Here is a 21591-nt window from a genome sequence, read left to right on the forward strand (position 1 = left end):
GACGGAAGGTTTCTAGGTAGTTTAAGAGTTGGCGGTTAATTGATTTCTCCATTACTTTAGAAAGAGTAGAAGTAATTTCAATGGGATGATAATTGGATGGGAGGGATTTGTCACCCTTTTTAGGAACTGGCTGGATATGAGCAAATTTCCAAGCAGAAGGAAAAACACCTTTGGAATAAGAAAGTGAAAAAAGGCGGCAAAGAATAGGAGTAAGTTCAGGAGCACAGGATTTGAGAACAAGTGGAGAAATACCATCAGGGCCTGGAGCTTTCTTAGCATCAAGATTCATCAAAATCCTTCTGATATCCTTTTGACGGAAGACCACAGGAGGCATTGAATGGAGCGTGTTAGGAATGGTGGGAGGTGTTTTACCAAGATCATTAATACATGAGCTCAAAGAAAAATGGGATGCTAGCAGGTCAGCTTTATCCTTGGCTGAAGTGACAACAGAACCATCTGGTTTGGATAGAGGTGGGAGCAGAGATGGGCAAAAGTTGCGGCCAATAGCTTTGGCAAGAGACCAGAATGCTCGGCTACCATTAGGCAAGAAGCAAGTTTTCTACTCTTAGCCTGTTCAAACTCTAGTTTGGACTGATTAATAACTGCTTTACAATTGTTGCGAGCTTTGGTGTAGGCAGAAAATGAAACTGAAGAATTAGAAACAAGCCAATTACGATATGCAACGTTCTTCTCTTGGACAGCCTTAGCACATTTATTGGAAAACCAAGGTTTAGATAAAGGACGAGATTTTAAAGTGGAGTGTGGGATAAAGGATTCCATTCCTGCAAGAATAATTTCACTGACACGATCTGAGCAAACATTGACATCAGAAGTTTTGAAACAGTAATCAGACCAAGGAAAAGAAGAAAAGAAGTCTCGCAGGTCATCCCATTTTGCATTCTTGTAATGCCAAACAATACAAGGTTGGGAATAGCCATGAGATAAAGGTTCCATTGGAGAAGAGGCAATCACCAAGTTGTGATCTGAAGTGCCTAAAGGACCTCTCACTTCAACCTTGTACTTAGAAGGGTTGTTTGTGAGAAAAAGATCAAGCGTATTGGCTGTATGATTAGGATTGTCCGGTATTCTTGTAGGTAAATGAACAATCTGTGCTAGGTCATTAGTAATTGCAAAAGCCTCAGCATCTCGACCTGCTGGGTCGGTGTGACTAGAAAAGGGAAGCCAGCTGGAGTTGTGAACGTTAAAATCACCAAGGAAAATTACCTCACTGTTAGGAAAGTTGGACTGGAGAAAGTCAAGTTGCAAAGAGAGGAAGTCAAAGAGCTCCAAGTGGTTAGTGGAGTTGGGAGAACGGTAGAGACAACAGATGAATTTTACACAATGGGGTAGAGAGATTTTAAGCCAGAGAAGATCAAAGAGAGGAGATTCCAAATTGCCAAGTCTCTGACAGGGAATATCAGAACGGACATATGCACAAGTACCACCTTTGAGGCGAAAGGAATCATACAGCAAATAATTTGGACATCTGAGATGAGCAGTAGTTGAATCAACTGATGACTGAGATTCAGTCAGAAAAAGTACATGGGGTTTGGAAGACTGCAAGTGGAAATGGACATCGTTGAGATTAGAATTGAGACCACGTATATTTGTGAAATGAATTAGGAAATCCTTGGGAGGTTTAGATCTTTTCGCAGATAAGCTTGCTCTATTATTTTGACAATTCATGGTGTATTGAATAGTAAGAAAAAGTGGGTGGGACATGCTGTATGAAGTAATGAAATTTTTGGATATGGTGTACATGTGGTAAGAATATACCCAGATCCTTGACATAACGTGGCCTCGACAATGCTCCCCGCATACACACTACTCGGACTCCCTCCAGTCACTATCTGGCAGAGTAGAGGTAGCAAGATTATACACTAGCTGATCCAGAAGCTTCCTAGAGAGTTACCAATAGGTTCAGTCCGGTGTACTAACTAGCGGCCGGCCTGCGAACACCGTTTTAGAGCTGTACCCTCGAAATGTAAGGAATATTGGATCTCGCCACGACATTCATCATAACCTCAAAAATCATCAATCATGCTGCATGATGGAAGAGATAGGGAAGAGTTGGCCGGAACTTAGCTCTAGAGACTAAACATGGGTTCCACCACTTCAAGCCTCCAATAAGCAAAGTGGTGGTATTTCACCGGTTGATGAGAGTCATCTACCACCTAGTACTGCCTGGTAACATAGAGGGGCGGCGTTCCTCCATGTGGTGTGGGCGTCACACCTCGACCGCTGCTTACGTTGGTTCACACCTGGGTGGTCACCCACCATGTACTTGTGCATGAAGGTTATACCCAGGATTACTAACAGTCCCACCATCGTGAAGTTGCAAGCAGAGGATTTGGCTGTCATAGAACGTCCGGACTTCGCCGAAATTGGGTCCACTTTGACTTGAGTGTCACCCGAATATCAGTTCCATCAGCGTTTTAGACTCCCAGGTAGCAAGAACAGCTTGTCTGCCATATCTGAGAGAATGTCTATGACAACCTCAAGGACCAACTCAAGGACAAGGACCAAGTGTTAAGTGGGTCGGAAAACTGCTAGCTTGGGGGGGAGACAAAGAACAATAGATTGACAGTAGCCACTGGCAGAGGTGAAAGAGATTCTTGCACTGCTTCTATTAGAATGAGCAGAAGCCTGAAAAACAAGATGCATGGTATTTCAGAGACTGCTGGGAGCCATTGCGGTACAAGTAAACACATGGGTTGTGTTAGGGTAGCTAAGAATAGAAACAAGGGCAGGTATACTTGCGTGTACACCAATGCTAGGAGTTTAGTAAATAAATTTGATGAATTTGAGGTTGATATTGTTGGGATATCAGAGACGTGGTGTCACACAGATATAAGGGATGCAGAACTACAATTTGGGGAGTACGTCTACAGAAAGGATAGACAGGATAGGAAGGGGGGAGGGGTTATGCTATTAGTTAAGAAACACATAAAAACCAAGGAAGTGAAGCCAATCGACATCGCTGGACAGTGCAGTGTTGAGTCAGTTTGGTGTGATATAAGCATTGGGAGATCAAAATTGAGAGTAGGAGCGTGCTATAGGCCTAATGACTCTGATGAGTATAATAAGGAACTGTATAGGGAAATAGAGTGGGCCAGTAAATCAGAGAGTCTTATAATGGGAGATTTTAATTTCCCAGATATTGACTGGAATTTGGGGGCTGGTTACTCAACACACTAGCAGGGCTTTTGTGGATTTATTGGATGATTGTTTTCTACATCAGCATGTTCGGGAGGCAACTAGAGGGAGTAATACTCTTGATTTGATTATCAGCAGTGATTCTTCATGCATTAAGAATCTGCAGATAAATGAACCACTAGGTGGCAGTGATCACAGTGTGCTGAAGTGGGATTTACTCAAAGAGGTAACTACCATTAGGGGTAAAGGGAAGGGTTATTGCTTCCGTAAAGGCGACTACGATGGACTGAGACAGTATTTAAATTCTATACAGTGGGACCAACTGATGATGTTACCAACAGCAAATTCAAAATGGGAAGCATTCAAAGAACTTATCTTGGAAGCTACTAGGCTTTACATACCAACTAAGAAATATTGTTCAAGGTTTAGGCCAAAATGGATGTCAGATGAACTAATGAGGCATATGGCAGAGAAGAAAAATGCATGGGATACTTACAAATTAACACATGATACAGAAGCCTATGATAGATACAAGTTGATATGCAACCAAGTTACAAAGAAGGTTAGGCAGGCGAAGGCAGATTACAAGAAATCCTTGGCAAGGGATGCAAAGAAAAACAGCAAAGAGTTCTTTACTTATGTAAACTCTAGAAGGAAGGCGATGAATCAGATTGGTCCACTTGATATTGATGGGTCAACTGTTGATGATCCTGCTCAGGTAGCTAACAAACTAAATGACTATTTTGCATCGACATTCACACATGAGGAGTTATTCAGCAAGGGGAATGCCAGAGGTGTATTCAACTCTAGCAGTAAGCTACAGAATCTTGAAATAACTGGGAGTAAAGTGGAGGAGAAACTGTTGAAGATAAACACAAGAAAGGCACCCGGGGTGGATGGGATCTATCCAGTTATATTAAAGGAGGCAGCAAAGGAAGTAAGCAAACCCTTAACCATAATTATGAGCTTCCTTGGACTCAGGGGAGGTACCCATAGACTGGAAATGTGCAAATGTGACCCCAATTCACAAAGGAGGATCAAAGGCTGACACAAGTAATTATAGACCTGTGAGCTTAACTTCTGTGCCAGGAAAATTAATGGAGGCACTGGTTAAAGAAGCACTGCATGATCATTTAGACAAGACTTAATAGCTCAGACACAGCATGGTTTTGTTAAGGAGAAGTCTTGCCTGACCAACTTGATTGGATACTATGATGCAGTCACAAAAGAACTGGATGCAGGGAATAACTTTGATATTATATACTTGGATCTTAGAAAGGCTTTTGATACTGTTGCACATGGAAGACTGCTACACAAATTGGAGCAGTGTGACATTGGAGGCAAATTGCTGCTATGGATAAAGGGGTGGTTGAGGGGGAGAAGACAGAGAGTGGTAATCAATGGACACTGCTCATCATGGACTAATGTTATTAGTGGAGTCCCTCAGGATACAAAGGTTGGCAGGGTTGTCAAGGACACTACTGACACTATGCTGCTGCAACAGGATCTGGAAAGGTTGAGCAGATGGGCTGAGAGGTGGCAAATGAAGTTTAACATTGACAGATGTAAAGTACTACACATGGGAAACAGCAACCCCAGAGCAACGTATCAACTCTGTGGTACTACACTGACAGTGGTAGAGAATGAAAGGGACTTGGGGGTGGTTTTTCAGGCAGATATGAAGTTCTCTGAACAGTGCAGACGGGCTGCAAGAGTAGCTCATGGAGTATTGTCAATGATATACAGGAATTTTTCCAGCAGGGATAAGGAGGTGATTATTCCATTGTATAAGGCAATGGTCAGGCCACACCTAGAGTACTGTATACAGGTCTGGAGGCCTCATTTCAAGAAGGATGTAGAGCTGCTGGAACGAGTACAGAGAAGGGCAACAAGATTAGTGAATGGAACAAAGGGGTGCTCTTACGAAGAAAGGCTTAAGTTTTGCAAATTACAGTGTCTGGAGACTAGGCACCAGCGAGGTGATCTGATAGAGGTGTATAAAGCCTTGAATGGTTTAAGCATGCTCAGTGCTGATGGGATTCTTCCTCTAGCTCAGAAAAAGCTACTCTATATATTGGAGCAGTATTGCATTAAGGGCAAGTGGCTACAATGGATAAAAGGGTAGTTGAGTGTGAGAAGACGTGTGGTAATCAATGGACACTGCTCTTCGTGGACTAATGTTATTAATAGAGTCCCCCCGAGTTTGGTGTTTGGCCCATTGTTGTTTTGTATATTTATCAATGATATTGATGAAAGTACATCAGGCTTAATATTTAAGTTTGCAGATGACACAAAGGTTGGCAGGTTTGTAATGACAGTATGCTACTGCATACTGTCATTACAGGATATAGAAAAGATGGGCTGTGAGAAGTGGCAACTGAAGTTTAACATTGACAAAGGCACGTTGGATTGTGGTGCAAAAAGACCCCAGGAATTTTTCTAGTAAACATAATGAGATGATTATCCCTTTGTATAAGGCAATGGTTAGGCCACATCTTGAGTACTGTATTTAGGTCTTGAGCCATCACTTCAGGAAGGATGTACATCTGCTGGAATGGGTGTAGAGAGGAACCAGATTGGTGAAGGGAACAAAAGGTTGACCTAGAATGGCTTCATTTCTGAAAATTGCAGCGTCTCAAGTCTAGCTTGCTGGGAGATCTGATTAAGATGTTTAAAGCTGTGAAGATTTCATAAGCTGAATGTTTATGGTATTCTTTCACTTTCTGAGACCCACACACATGAGGAAAGCATAAATTCCAGTTGAAGAAAGATGGTTGCAGGTGAGATGTGCGGAAGATGGTTGCCTTCAGCTAGCAGGTAGTTGATTGTTGGAACAGGCTTCCATTTGTTGTTGGAAGTGGATGGATTAAAGAAATTGAAGGTAGAACTAGACAAATTATAGGATGGTACTTATTGGTGAACTGTATTTTTTTTTTTTTTTTTTTTTGGTTTTTTGGTTGATGCTCTATAAACTTGGTTTCTTGCATCATTTGCTGTTACTACTACAATGCAATGATTTAGTCTTTTTTTTTTGCTAAGGAAAACATTACACTTTACTCAATACACTTCACTAAATCATAAATATGACTCAAGATACAATCCACCTCTACTGTACATTGCAATGAAGATATTATTATTTTAAATATTGTTAGTAAATGATTTAATTTTCTTGTAAAGATAGGGTGATCAGATGCCACTGGCCACAATTGGGACAGAATGTTTTAAAGCCTAAAATCTACGACAATGAGAACTGTATGTTTAGGTAATACATGTGGTCTATAAAAGAAATTTTAAATATTTTTAAAATAGAAAATATGGTTTTATACGAGTATATCATGAACTTATCATAAAATGTATTAAAAAAATACAACGATGAACCAAAACATTATGACCAGCGTTATGCAAATCGAAGCAACTGTAGGTTGGGACACTGTATAAAAAACACCTCATACTAAGCTCCGTTAATCAGTGTTACTCTTGTTCTTCAGGTAGGAAAAGCAGCGCACTTAAGCGAGTTTGACAAAGGCCAAATTGTAATGGCCAAGACAACTGGGTCAGAGCATATCCGAAATGCCACGGTTGGTGGGATGCTCATGGTCAGCCATGGTTATTACGTACCAAAAAGTTCAAGGAGGGGGACACTCACGAACCGCTGGAGAGTTGTTGGACGACCTCGGCTCATTGATGCTCAAAGTGAACGTAGGCTCTCCTGGATGGTATATGGCAACAGAAGGGCGACTGTGGTGCAATTCACCGGTAATTGGAATGCTTGTGATGGGAGTAAGTGTCACAACACACAGTACATCGAATCCTGCTTAAAATGGGGCTGCATAGCTGCAGACTGCTCCGAGTGCCCGTGCTAACCACGGTTCACTGGCAACAGCACCTACAATGGGCACGTTGTCGAAACTGGACCTTGAGTGATTGAAAAAGGTCGTCTGGTGCAATGAATCACATTTCCTGTTGCACGTCCATATGGACGGCCAGAAACGTGTGCGTATTTATATAAACTCTAGAATGAAGGGGATGAATCAGATTGGTCCATTTGATATTAGTGGTTTGACTGTTGATGATCCTGCTCAGATAGTTGCAAACTGAATGAGTGTTTTGCATCTACATTCACACATGAGGAATTCCGTAAGGAAGAAAGGACCGAAGTTTACTAAACTGTAATAGGGAGCTATATGATTTTGAGAGCAAAATGGAGAAGAAACTGTTGAAGTTAAACATAAAAATGTCTGGGGTGGATGGAATCTATCCAGTTATATTTAAGGAGGAAGCTAGGGAAGTAAACAAACCCTTAGCCATAATTATGAGAGCATCTTCATGGTGAGGTCCCCATGGACTAGAGATGTGCAGATGTATTCCCAATTCATAAAGGAGTTTCAAAGGGTGACAAATAATTATAGACCTGTTAGTTTAACTTCTGTTCTTTGGGGAAAATAATGGAATCACTTGTTAAAGAAGCATTGCAGAATCATCTAGACAAGACTGCAGTAATAGTTCAGGTACAACATGGATTTGTTAAGGGGAAATCTTGTGTGATCAATTTGATTGGATACTGCGATGTGATCACAAAGTAACTGGATGCCAAAAATAATTTTGATATCATATACTTGGATTTCAGGAAAGGTTTTGATACTGTTGCATGTGGAAGTCTGCTGTGCAAATTGGAGTGGTATGGCATTAAGGACAAGTTGCTACAGTGGATATAGGGATGGTTGAGTAGGAGATGGCAGATAGTAGTAATAAATGGACACTGCTCTAAATGGATTAACGTTATTAGTAGAGTACCCCAGGGTTCGGTGCTGGGCCTATTTTCAATGATATACAGGAATTCTGCTAGCAGGGAAAAGGAGGTGATTATCCCTTTGTATGAGGCAATGGTCAAGCCACGCCTTCAGTACTGTGTGCAGGAGGTCTGGAGGCCCTCATTTTAGGGAGGATGTAGAGTCACTTGAGCATGTAGAGAGAATGGCAGCAAGATTCGTGATGGGAATGATGGAGGCAGGTCCTCTTACCAAGAAAGTTCTAAATTTTGCAAACTACAGTGTCTGGAGACTAGGCACCTGTGAGGTGATCTGATTGAGGTGTATAAGACCTTGAATGGTTTGAGCAGGCTCAGTGCTGATGGGATACTTCCGCTTGCTCAGATAATGAACATGAGGGGGCCATTGATTCAAATTGAGGAAAGACAGTTGTAGAATAGATGTGCAGAAGTTTGGCTCTAGCCAGCGGGTTGTTGATTGCTGCTGCAGACTTCCATTTGTTGTTGTGTAAGTTGTTAGCTTAAATAAATTTAAGGCTGAAATAGGCAAAGATTTGTAGCGATTGGATGGGTGAAATGAGAAGGATTTTTTTTTTTTTTTTTTTTTTTTGGCTGATGATTTCAGCTTCTGAAAACCTGAGTCAGTCTACAGTATCATATGTTATTTTGTGAATACAGCGAATGAGAACTGTGTGTCTCCTAATACAACTACAGTAAATGGGAAATATGGCTCTCACACATTTGCTATTTTTTAAGCCTCATAAACTTACATGTATTGCCGCGCAGGTTGCTACGTTCAGTTTGGTGCCGGGTTTTGCATTCACCTGGTGTTACTTGCAGATGAAATCGTGCAAGAACCAACGCAAAAATAACATTACACTCACATTGTTCCTTAATATATCAGTCGCATTGAGCAAATTTGCTTTTCTAAAATGCGTGTTATATTAGAATTGACTGTGCTCAATTCAGTTAATACATCATTTCAGAAGCAAAAATTGAATAAGTAACCCTCACTTTGAAACATTAAATAATAATGATAAACAAATGAATCAAAGCTATATGATAGTCAGTTTGCTCAATGGCTCTGTGACATATTTTCTGGTACTGACATAGTTTTAATATTTTTTTTTCATACAAGTATAAATATATAATTAACATACTTAATATATTTAACAAGTACAGTTAGTCCCTAACTTATATAAGCCTGAGTTACGTAACTTCAGACTTAGGTAAATTTTTTTGGTAAAATTATAAAGATACTTAAAAGAAGAAGTGAAAGTAGTACTACTTTACTGCTGTGCCAGGATAAAGTTTTTAATTGTTATGGTATATAACTATTTTTCTTCATTCTTCTGAGGATATTATGTGATTTTTTTTTTTTTTTTTTTGAATTTTGGTATATCAGGAATATATTAACAATATTTTATTAGTCATTCCCGAGTTACATAAAACTCGACTTACGTATGTCGTGGACAGACTGTATGAAGTTTATATTTAACAAGTATAAAGAAACATATACATATACTTTCAGGATATAAACAATATTATATATCTTATCAAATGCCAACACTACTGAAATGCATGTTACTTGTATATAGGCAGCACAACTATAAAATTTGGATCAGCCTAAACTGGAAATATTAGAGCTTATTATCATAGAAATAGCCTTCAATCCAATTATTCTGCAACAGAACTTAGCCAACGTGCACATTCACATAAACATAATCCTCAAATAGATTTAGCAATAACCTTAAGTAAATTAAATTCAAATCATTAACTATTATTATATGAAATTTGACTTTTGAATGGTTCCACCAGAACTTGCAAAATGTGATTCTTAGGTACAAAATTTCCAGCTAGCCTTTTGCCAATATGGCATCTAATGTATATAAAATTTTCAAGCTTCAGCTGTGCATCCTGGGAGTTAAGTTTCATGTATAAAAACACACACAACTGTCTTTTTTTGAAATAACCACTGACAACGTTTAACGAAAGTCTCCCATTAAGTCCCTTGGTTTCTCAATTCACAATCAGTTTTAATTATGTATGACATCCTGAAAAAAAGAGGTAGTACACACCTTTTTCCTTGGGGCATTTTTAATTATATTTTATATTCACTTTAAATTCTGTCTTCAAACCATATGGATTAAGAGATGAGACCATAAAAAAGAATGAGCACCTGCTAAAACTTTATGATTAGGTTGATAGTTACAATAGCTTATTTTTGGAAACACTTAAAAGCAGTGTTTTAATAACTGCATCATTTCAGACCTCTCTAATCATTTTCCTAAAATTTTGTCTAAGTTTCAAATAAAATTAGCAGGATACAAACATTCTTCTCTGATGGTGAAAATGGTAGTGCTTGTAATAAAGAATATTATTTTGATGCATTTAGTTGAAGAAATCTAAACAGATATCAAATTTCGTCTCTGCCACAGTGCTTGAGATAGATGCCAAAGGGATGTTGGTATTTAAGAGTGTGAGTTAATTACAGTTATGAGTAGGCACACATTATGTTAAAGTCTGTCAAAGGGAGACTTTGGCTGTTTTAATTTTCATGTGCTCATTTTAATTTCAGACTATGTTAAAGTCTGTCAAAGGGAGACTTTGGCTGTTTTAATTTTCATGGGCATGCTTGTATACATGGGTATACAAATTAAAAAGTATTATTATATGAAACTTTGACTTTTGAATGGTTTTTCAGAACTCCCAAAATGTGATTCTTGATAAAAAAAAATTACCAGCTTGATTATCACCTTGGGAATTCTAAAATTGACATTGGTGTCATTCTAATGGACACTAATTTTTAAATTTAAGGGTTGCACCCATTTGAGCATTAAAGTTTTTATCTTTTGAAGTGGAGTGTTTTTATTTAAAAAAGATTAAAGTCAGTCTCTCTCTCTCTCTCTCTCCCTCCCTCCCTCCACCCCCATTCATATCTTGTTATTATTTTGTGGGGGTATTATTATATAATTAATTCTGAAGTTTTATTTTAGTGAACTAAGTTCTAAATTGCAAGATACTTTAGAGATGACAGAAGAACAGCTTGATGTAGCTCTTTCTTCAGTTTGTACTAGTTTTACCAAATTTCATTATGAAAAACTGCAGGCTGCTTATAAGTTACTTGGAAAAACACAGGTATCTATTATTTTTAGTTTCTATGTTTTTTTCCTTTTGTCCTTATTTATTTTTTTCTTAACTCCCATTGCATATACTGTAAATGTTCATTAGTACTTAAATGATTCTGCATTTTTACAGTCTTTTTGAATCGATCTCTCTCTCTCTCTCTCTCTCTCTCTCTCTCTGTCTGTAATGATTTAAAAAAACAACGATACAATATTTGAGGTTGTAACACATTTAGACTTTATGTATAACAGCATTTTTTTAGAATGTAACATTCAAATGTAAAGAAGAGCAGTAATGGATACTTTTATGCCAGAACACATTATTTAACACGTTGACTGCCAAGGCTTATTTGGGTAAACTGGTCTCTGATGCCAATTTGAGTTAGGCAGGTTAAATTATTCAAAACCCAAATTATAATATATATTCATCACCAAAACTCATAAAAAAGCTTATTGTTGTAAAGAAACATTGTGAATTATCTCATAGTTGGCGTACGTAATAGAAAATTCTTCGCAGCAGCCAACTGTGAGTTAACTCAATTAAATCAGACGTGTTGTAACTTGCAGAATTCTCTGTATGTGAATCTGTGCTATGCGTAAATCCGCTGCAGTGACACAGACTTTGCCATGTACGTTGTATTTAGTACATTGTTATGTACTAAAAAGAAACTAAAACATGGATAAGAAGAGACCACTGATCGAAGAAGAGCTTGAGCTCTATGCTAATATGAGTGACTCGGAATTTGAAGAGATTTTTGACTAGTCGTATGGTCCTGGTTCATAGATCGATTGGGTCAAATGCTCTCATATTATTCAGCGCTAAGAAAAACCATCAGATGTCCAAAAAAAACTGCATTACATGTTATAGAAATATATATGCGTAATGCATACACCCTTTTCCATCAAGTTACGGGTTTCTCTGAATTTCGGACATTTTATGGTGGAACCCGTAACTGGATGGAAAAGGTACATTGAATCTTTGATTGGAGAAAAAATAAAATTCTAAGCATTCCAAAGAAGATTAGGTCTGAACGTCATATTCATAATTTAGAATTTCAGTTGGCTATACCACCAACTGAAAAAAAAAAAACCACGCCTGACTAAGCCGTGTCAAGTATGTACGAGAAATAAAAAACACCACAGAATACACTGTTATTTTCCAGTGCACTAAGAGAAGCTAGCTCTTTATGTGAGGAAAATTATTTCTTTTTGTGGATAAATTCTGTTTTCTGACACCGTGGTTGGTTTTTCATTCTTATCTCAGAAGCTAACTATCCATCAGTTGTACATATTTGCTATGAATATACTCGTAGCTGCATCTGAAAGGCAAGTCATACCAGTCCGAGTTAACTCATAGTCAGCGTCCTGGGCCAGATCGCCAACTACAAATTAACTTGTAGTCGGCATTCAACATGTTAACATAAAAATTAAAAGATTTGGCTTCACAAAGTTTTGATATCAGTATTTTAATGGAAATTTCTTTTATTTATAGCTAATGTTAAAAGTAAAATGGTTTATTTTTGCTCTGATTGCCACCTTTGAAAATTTTCCCCTGAACTCAAAAGCTTGTTACAAGAATAAACGTGCATTATCAGTATAAATCTTTGTTTTTGTTTACCAGTTCTTAAATAACTTGTAACATTGTACATATTTATATGCACATACACATGTATACAAATAGAAATTGCTTTAAAGCAATGTATTTTGTGACCTACCTTAATTCCTGATTTTTAAAGACCAGATTACTAAATTTTCAATCCTAGTAATTGACGTCAAATGCACCATAAACTGCAGTAATTGTTGCATTGTTTTGGAGCTGTAATTAGTTAATCTCAGGCAGAGAAGTAGATTTTCTGTTTATTTTTATTTACTTATATGAAATACATGTTAACACCTAGTGTATTACAAATGCTCATGGCCAGAGAAAAATTTAATGATATACCTGGTTTGAAAAGCACAAGAAAATTCAAATTTCCAGTGGATACACCTACTGGAAGGTTAAGACACTTCGAGAAATGAGCACCAACTATATATTAGCTAGATAAGGAATAGTGATAAGTGTAAATATAGTTAGTGGAAAATGATGCAAGAAAGCAATATTATAAACATCAGAGGGGAAAAAAAAAAAAAAAAAAAAAAGTATTTTTTAATAGATGCAAAATACCGAATGAGTATTTTGAATGAGCAGATGCAAAATACCGAATGAGTATTTTGAATGAGCAGATGCAAAATACCGAATGAGTATTTTGAATGAGCAGATGCAAAATACTGAATGAGTATTTTGCATTGACATTCTCACATGAGGAGTGATTTAAGGAGAGGAATGCCAGAAATTTTTCAAATTCTAACAGGGGGCTAAGTGATTTTGTAATAACTGAGAGCAAAGTGGAGGAGAAATTGTTAAAGTTAAACATAAAGAAGGCAGTTGGGGGTGGATGGAATCTATCTAGTTATATTAATGGAGACAGCAAAGGACGTAAGCCAACTCTTAGCCATAATTATGAGAGCGGCCTTGGACTCAGGGGAGATCCCCATGGACTGGAGGTTGCAAATGTATCACCAATTCACAAAGGGGGTTCAAAAGGTAACACAAGTAACTATAGACCTGTTAGTTTAACTTGTGTTCCCTGGAAAATAATGGCATCACCTGGTCTAAGCAGCATTGCAGGATCATCTAGATCATCTAGACTGCAGTAATAGTTAAGACACATCATGGGTTTGTTAAAGGGCGATCTTGTCTGACCAATTTGATTGGATACTATGATGTGGCCACAAAGGAATTGGATTCAAAAAATAATTTTGAGATCATATACCATCGGACTTCCCTATAACGAATTCGATAAATCCAGCGAACATCGTTATAGAGAAATTTCATTATACAGAGAATATCTTTTTTATTAGAAATTGTTATCTAATTAGAAAATGAAAACGAATCTACATTTATTTTTAATGTATTTTATTTCAAAAACACTTATTTAAATTATGTTAACACAATTTTTGTCAGTAAGTATCACAAATTTTAAAAAAATCTGTAATTTTCGTTTGCACAGTACAATTAAAAAATCTCAAATTTAAAAAATCTTAATTTCGTTACAGAACTGCACTTTGTTCAGACATTAAACATTATCAGGAACATTTTCACAAAACTGTAGACCCATACGAACCGTTTTAAAAGCATGAATCATTTCTTCGCGAGTTGGCTTTTCTATGGGTTGTTCTGATGCGTCTTCAGCGTCGTCGTTAATTTCTCGTGATCATGGTCACTTCTAACACTGTTCAGCAGTATTTCATCTTCATTTGGATGTTCTGTTGTGTCAGATCTTGATCTACATAAACTGTCCGTGTTATTTCGTTTTCGATGTTTCCGGACGATTCTAATAATGTCCAAAGGTTTTTCAGTTGTGAAAGGGGCAGTTCATCTTGTTCGTCCAGTTGTTGTTCGACTTCTGTATTCAATGCAAATCCCGGTTTCGAAAAACAATTTTGAATAGTGTATTCAGTGACATCTTTTGTCCAAACTTTTGCCAGTTCAGAGATGCAATCTCTAATTTAAGGTAGGTCACAAAATACATTGCCTTAAAGCAATTTCTATTTGTATTAGAGTAACTTGGAAGTTACTCTTAGAGTAACTTGGAAGTTACTCTAAGGTAACTTCCAAGTTTCAATTTTCTGATAACGCATTGACAATCTTCATTATTATTCTCTTTCGATAATGAAATTTAAATTTTTAATAATGCCCTGGTCCATTGCCTGGAGTTTGACGTTACGTTTGGTGGTAAAAACAACTTCACACTTTTAAGTTTGGCAGGATGTGCCGGACAGTTGTCAGTTACAACACGATTTTCCTTCTTTATTTTGTTATACGCTTGTCTAGTTTTAATATCCATTCAAAAATATCACTTGTCATCCGTGCTTTTTTATTAAAGGTGAAGTCAACTTCCAAAGATTTTATGCCTCTAAAACATCTTGGGTTTTGATTTTCCGATGACTAAAAGTTTTAATTTTTCATCCTGTCATATTTGCTCCAACTAGCACAGTGATTCTTTCTTTGCTTTGTTTTCCGCCAAAACATTTATCATCCTTAAAAGCAAGTGTTCTATTCGGTAAACATTTAAAGAATAACCCATTTTGTCAGCATTAAAAACATCCTTGGTTCATATTCTTCCAAAATCTTCTTTAAGGTATTGTTCCTCCAACTGTTGCAATCTTCTTTGCTTACATTAACACTGTCTCCACAAATAACCTTTTCCACAATTCTGTAATGGTTCTTAATTTATCCAGCACCCAGTGCTTGCTTTAAATTCTGTATGTCCAGGGGACTGTGCAAATTTCAGAGCTTGTTGCTTAATTATTGGGCCCGATATTGGTATATTCTTTTCACATATCATTTGCACCCATCTTAGAACAGCTTTATCAAGATCTTCGTATATACACAACTTAATTTGCTTCTTGTCTGCTCCTCCTTCAATTGTATTTAAAATTGATTCTCGATTTTTTAAAATTGTAGATAAACTGCTTGCAGGTATGCCATATTTCTCTGCAACATCTTTTTTCTTAAAACCCTGGTCAATATCATAACAATCTTTGCTTTATCATTAATACCTTAAACACTTTCTCTTTGACATTTTTTCCGCAATTGTAAAAATTACTGGACTGCAACTCTTGCCGATACATACATCGCAAATTTCGCTACGCTGGCCATATAATGAATTGTTAGTACCGCATATTCAATGACGTTTGCTTGCCAATTCAACAGTATCACGTGACCTTTCCTATCAATCACTTTGAAGAAATATACGACTTTCTGAATTTCTTTTATTCTGCTTTCATTCATATATACAAGAAAGAAAATTTATGATTAATGTATGCTGTGTGTTACTTTTCAGAAAAACAAAAAAATACAAGAGCAAATAGCCTATGTGATTGATGACAAATTGTTCTAAAAGAACGAAATTAAAAAAAAAAAAAAAACATGAAAACCATCTACTGGGAGTCCAGTTAGATGAGAACGGACATATATAATGATTGACAGGAAGGTCACGTGGTACGGCTGAGGTGAGAAGCGAATGCCACTCAGTGGGTGTTACTAAAAACTGATTATGGTTGGCATTCTATGTATTGCCGCCGCAGCATGCTAAAGGTTTACCGCAGCGAATTTCGTTTTCTCCTTAGCCAACATCAATTTACAAATCTACCCTATTTATTGTAAAGTTTATGACCACTTTTAAGAAAACCCATTTGGTTTTATAACTAACAAAAATGAAGCAAAGCCCCTCCTACGGGCATCAGTGGCCACAAGTGTTCACTAAAAGGATGATTATTTAATTCCAGATGCTAATGCGCAATTTCGGAGGGAAGGAGGCAGTATATTTGTTGTTTAGCAGTAAATGCTTGTAAACCTTCAAAAATGCTTATACTAATTTTTTTAAAAATTCGTTATAGAGAGACTAACACTTCACTATATGGGGTTAATTTTACATGTAATTTCGTTTCAAGGTGCAATGTTTTGCAAAAAAATTCGTAATATAGAAAAATTCGTTAAATAGAAGTTCGTAATATAGAGAAATTCGTTAAATAGAAGTTCGTAATATAGAGAAATTCGTTAAATAGAAGTTCGTAATATAGAAATTCCACTGTACCTGGATTTCAGAAAAGCTTTTGATACTGTTGCACATGGAAGACTGCGGTATAATGGAAGTCCTGATACCATTCTGACAGATAGTCAGAATGTTATCAGGACTTCCAAAAACTTTACCTCAGAGTTATTTAGGCAGCTGATGTAACCTACTCAACATTTTTAAAAAAAAAAAAAGTGCTGTACCACATCATTATCTGTACAGTAATGGGAAGAATGAAAATAATTCAACAAAAAAAAAGTAATCCTCTCTAATCTGGTTGGACTCATCTTCAAAAATAAAATCAGAAGTTTTATTATTATTATTATTATTTATTCTATTAGGCTCTCCAAGCAAACTTTATGACAACCCCACTGTGTAATTACAGTGTCATATATTTATATAGATGAAAATTTTTTAGTATCGTATGAAATGAGGTAAACAGCAATTAGTAATGTACTGAACAAGTCCTTGTTCCAAAAGCTTTGTTTTGAAATAATGCCTCACGTATAATGTAACCTCACGTAACTTAACATTTCAAATGTTAAGAAGAAGCCATCTCTCACTGGAGAAGTCTGTATTCAGGTCGCATCAAATGCGGAAGGAATTTCTATTGCTCTCTGTGTTTGTTGGATTACATAGCCAGTATTAGGCAGAGAGCATAGAGTTTCTTCTGGGTATTCGGTCTACATAGCATACAGATCAACCCATGCTTGTATAGACACAATATGCTATATAACTACATGAACTACAGGTGCCAAGTAATGATGCACTTTGACTAAGTAAATTCACTGAAACTTTGTCCTTTTCATTTTCCTGTTTCAAGGACAAAGACAAGGACAGCTTTGGTGTGATATTTATATACATTTAATGCACATCAGTTTCTATAATGGATAGAATGATAAACTTGCTGTGATTGCAAATTTTTAATAAATTTAATTTATTAGTCAGATTTTAATTTATTTTTCGAATTATATGGTATTATTACATAATTAGTCATACAGTTTGGATTCTGTCTATCATGTAAATTAGGTGTTTTGTGTTTTTTTTTTTCTGTTTTATTTATTACTTGTATTTAAAAAAAAAAAATTCAAGATAAGACAGTGATATAGTCAGTTTTCCTTTCTGTTTTGTCATTTGACTTCTGAAATCTTGAAAAATTCAGAATCTGTTGGGCCTAGATTTGAGAGCTTTTAGAGATGCTCAGTTTTATTTTGTGTGTGAGAGTGAGATACAATGCACACACACACACACACACACACACACACACACACACACACACACACACACACACACACACACACACACACACACACACACACACACACACACACACACACACACCTCCCTTTATAACACTCTCAATTATAGTCAGTGTTATAAAAATAACACTCTAAATACTCAACACTCACCTGCTTTTAATTCTTATATCTTCTGACCAAGTAATCAATCCTATATAGTGTGATGTATTTTTTAGTTTACAGTGCACTTGTTCATACAGGTTTTTTATGGCCCAAAAAAGTAGATGATGTAAATATAACCCTCCTTCCTTGTGACTTTAGTTTTGAGGAAGGGACGATAGATGCTAAATTCTAAGAATTGTTTGTGATTCAGTATACTGATTTCATATAAATTGTTTCCCGTGCAGATGCTGTTTGTTTTTCATACAGTATTTAATTTCAATCTTTGAAGGTAGAAATATTACCATTTCAATTTGTGCTGTGCAAAATTCTAATTGCATGCAATTTCTGGCAAATGTTTCATTACTAAAGGTTTTGAGATAGTAAGTGAAACCATTGAAATCTTTTATCATACGTGTAATCAGTCATGGTGGAAGTGAACTTAATCAACACATTGCTTTTCGTTGCTAATCAAAAAATTGGTTTGCTTTTAATTGAGTGAATTATGGATACACAAAAATCAATCTTGTTTGCATTGAAAGAATTTTGTAGGATGAAAAAATTAATGTGATGTTTTGTGATGCAAGAGATCTAACTAAGAATAGGTGCATTATATGCACTTATTCTTAGTTACCGTAACACGGCCCATATATTTGTTTGTTTCATGATGACTCCCACAATTCCCTGAACCCACAGTTCCCCCCCCCTCCAGCCACTGTTCATTCTAACAGGAGCAGTGCAAGAATCAGTTTCACCTCTGCCTGCATCTACTATTAACCTTTTAGTCTGTGAATCTCCCCCCCCCACAAAGCTAGCAATTTTCCGACCCACCTGATGCTGCCTCTATAGCTTCAGCAAACACTCTTGCACCCTTCTATTTAAGTATATCCCATCCCTGTAGAAACAGTCTCTCCTGTTAACAGGCACGCTGAGAAAAAGTTTACCCCATGATCCTTGCACAAATCGCACGGCAGAATTGATTGACAAGGCTCTCATCATATACGCCCTCCTATTGTGTTTAGGCAGAATTGCAGACACTTTCAAATATAACCCTAACTCATGACTTTTTTTTCAAGAATTTGTTAAATCAACGTTTATTTAGGAAAAAATCATCATCATCAGCCATTTTCAATCCACTGCAGGATGAAGGCCTCTCCAGCAACTTTCCAGTTCCTTCTGTTTTGTGCAATGGCCATCCATTTACTAACCACAAACTCATGAATTTCATCTGTCCATCTCCGTTGCCGTCTTCCAGGTTTTCTCTTAGCTCCTCTTGGGTGCCATTCTGTTATTTCTTAGTCCATCTGTTATCATGTCTTCGAGCTATGTGTCCTGCCCAAGACCATTTTAGTTCTTTAGTTTTGATAAGAAAGTCCTTTACTTGAGTTTGCTGCCTATTCCATGTGTTTCTCTTCTTATCTAACAGTCTCATTCCCAATATAATTAATTCCATTCTTCGCTGTGTAGTTCTCAGCTTCTTTTCCATTCTTTTGGTGAGTGCCCAAGTTTCACTTCCATAAGTCATGGTGGGGAGTATACATTGGTTCATTTTTTTACGTTTCAGACAAATTGGGATATTGCTCCTCAGTACGTGAATATATTTCCTGAATGCTATCCATCCAAAATTTATTTTTCTCTTGACTTCCATCCATTTAAGATTTTCCTCTAATTCTTTGGGATCGTGGCTTATGACCACAATGTCAACTGCAAATTGTAAATGGTTTAGGTACTCTCCATTCACATTGACTCCTTTCTGCGACCAGTCTAATCTTCTGAAAGCTTCCTCAAGAGCACCCATAAACAATTCCGGAGATATTGTGCCTCCTTGTCGAACTCTTTTCTCAATTTTAAATTTACTACTGTCTTTGTCTAGTCTAATAAAGGAGGTAGCATTCTCATATATTTTCTTCAAAATCATAATATATGGGGTATCTATGCCTTGTCTTTCCAGTGCCTGAAACATTTCCTTATGCTGTATGGAGTCAAATGCCTTTTCATAATCCACAAATGCCAGGCATAATGGAGTTTTATATTCATTTGCCTTCTCCATTAGCTGTGACATTACGTGAAGGTGATCCATAGTTGAGAATCCTGTCCTAAAGCTAGCTTGCTCTTTCGGTTGATTCTCATCAAGTATTCTTTCTAATCTGTTAGTATGTAGATGTGGATTACATCTGTTAGATGTAATCCACATCTACAAGTTGTTTCACCCTTGTGCAACAACTTGTAGATGTGGGATAACAAGCTAATTGGTCTATAATTTCCAATTTCTGATTTATCTCCTTTCTTATGCAGCAAAACTATGATTGCATTATTCCACTCCTTTGGCATCATACCTTTTCAAATGTATTTTGTGAAGAGTCTTGTCAGTTTTTGTGTCATGTCTCTTCCTCCCAATTTTAACAAATCTACAGTAAGTTCATCTTCCCCCGGAGCTTTCTGATTCTTTATTTTCTTCAATGCATGTTCTACCTCATCAGGAAGGATATCAGGTATATTGTATGTGTTACTAATTTGTGATCCATCTTCCCCACTGCTGGCATCATTCCCTTGCTTCTTGTATAACTCTTTATAGTAGTCTTCTGCTATTTGAATTATGCCTTCTCTGCTGTTCATAAGTTTCATTCTTCAGTTTCAGTATCATTTGTCTTTCTGTATTACTGCTCATGACTACTGATTTGTTGTTGTTGTTGTTGTTGTTATTTGGTTTTTAGGAGCATTAGCAACTAAGGCCATATTGCTCTGGGGATGCGGAAAGGTAATTTCCTGACCTTTCCGCATCCTCCGTATTTGGTAGTCATGGGCTCGAACCCCGGGCTAATCAAGAAGCGTGTGCTACGCACTACTGCTCCTGCCCATCTGGCTATGGAGGTGCCAACTGCTGATTTAAATCCTATTTTTTTCCCTTAATGCTTGTTCTACTTTTCTTGTATTAAATTTTCTTATGTCCTCTCTGAGTCTCTTTCTAATGGCTTTGCATAACTCAGTATACTCAAATTTTCTCCATGTCAGTCTTCTTGCTCTTCATTTGTTGTCTTCGGTTCATCATCACAAGTGTTTCTTGACTGATTTTTTTCTTCTTTGGATTTATTTTTACCTATAGGTTTCTTGGGCTGTATCACTTTCAGAAAGTTGTAATATTCCTCGTCGATATATTGGTCCTGAACAGTCTGCAGAAGCTCAAACTTGTTTTTAAGTTCCAGTACATACTGCTTTTTTTCCTCTTCTGTTATCTCATGTATTATTTACTCAAGTCAGTTTTTTCCTTTCTTTTCTTACATCTATATCAAGCGTGCATCTTACCATTCTGTGATCACTACCTCCTTCTTCAGGACAGTAACAACATTCACAATATATCTTCTATTAGTGAGGATGAGCCAACCGGGCTAGCCGAGTGGGTAAAATACCTGCCTGGCAACCCAAAGGTCGCGGGTTCGATTCCCGCCTCGGGCTGGATCAAAGTACTGCAAAAACCTTGGGAGGTGCAATATGGCCACAGAAGCCGATGCGCCAACAACTACCAAATC

General features: G+C 37.0%; 1 protein-coding gene across 1 annotated transcript in view; it reads left to right on the plus strand.

The window, feature by feature from the left end:
* Window positions 1–21591, plus strand: part of Vps50 (vacuolar protein sorting 50) — a 731402-nt gene that overhangs the window by 249867 nt on the left and 459944 nt on the right. Inside the window, exon 9 of the mRNA XM_090374870.1 lies at window positions 10921–11062. Coding sequence (XP_090230996.1) covers window positions 10921–11062 — 142 coding nt within the window. The remainder of the gene's footprint in view (window positions 1–10920; window positions 11063–21591) is intronic.

This window comes from Mastigoproctus giganteus, chromosome 1 (assembly GCF_048544385.1).
Source record: "Mastigoproctus giganteus isolate SK-2022 chromosome 1, ASM4854438v1, whole genome shotgun sequence".
Taxonomy (NCBI): Eukaryota; Metazoa; Arthropoda; class Arachnida; order Uropygi; family Thelyphonidae; genus Mastigoproctus; species Mastigoproctus giganteus.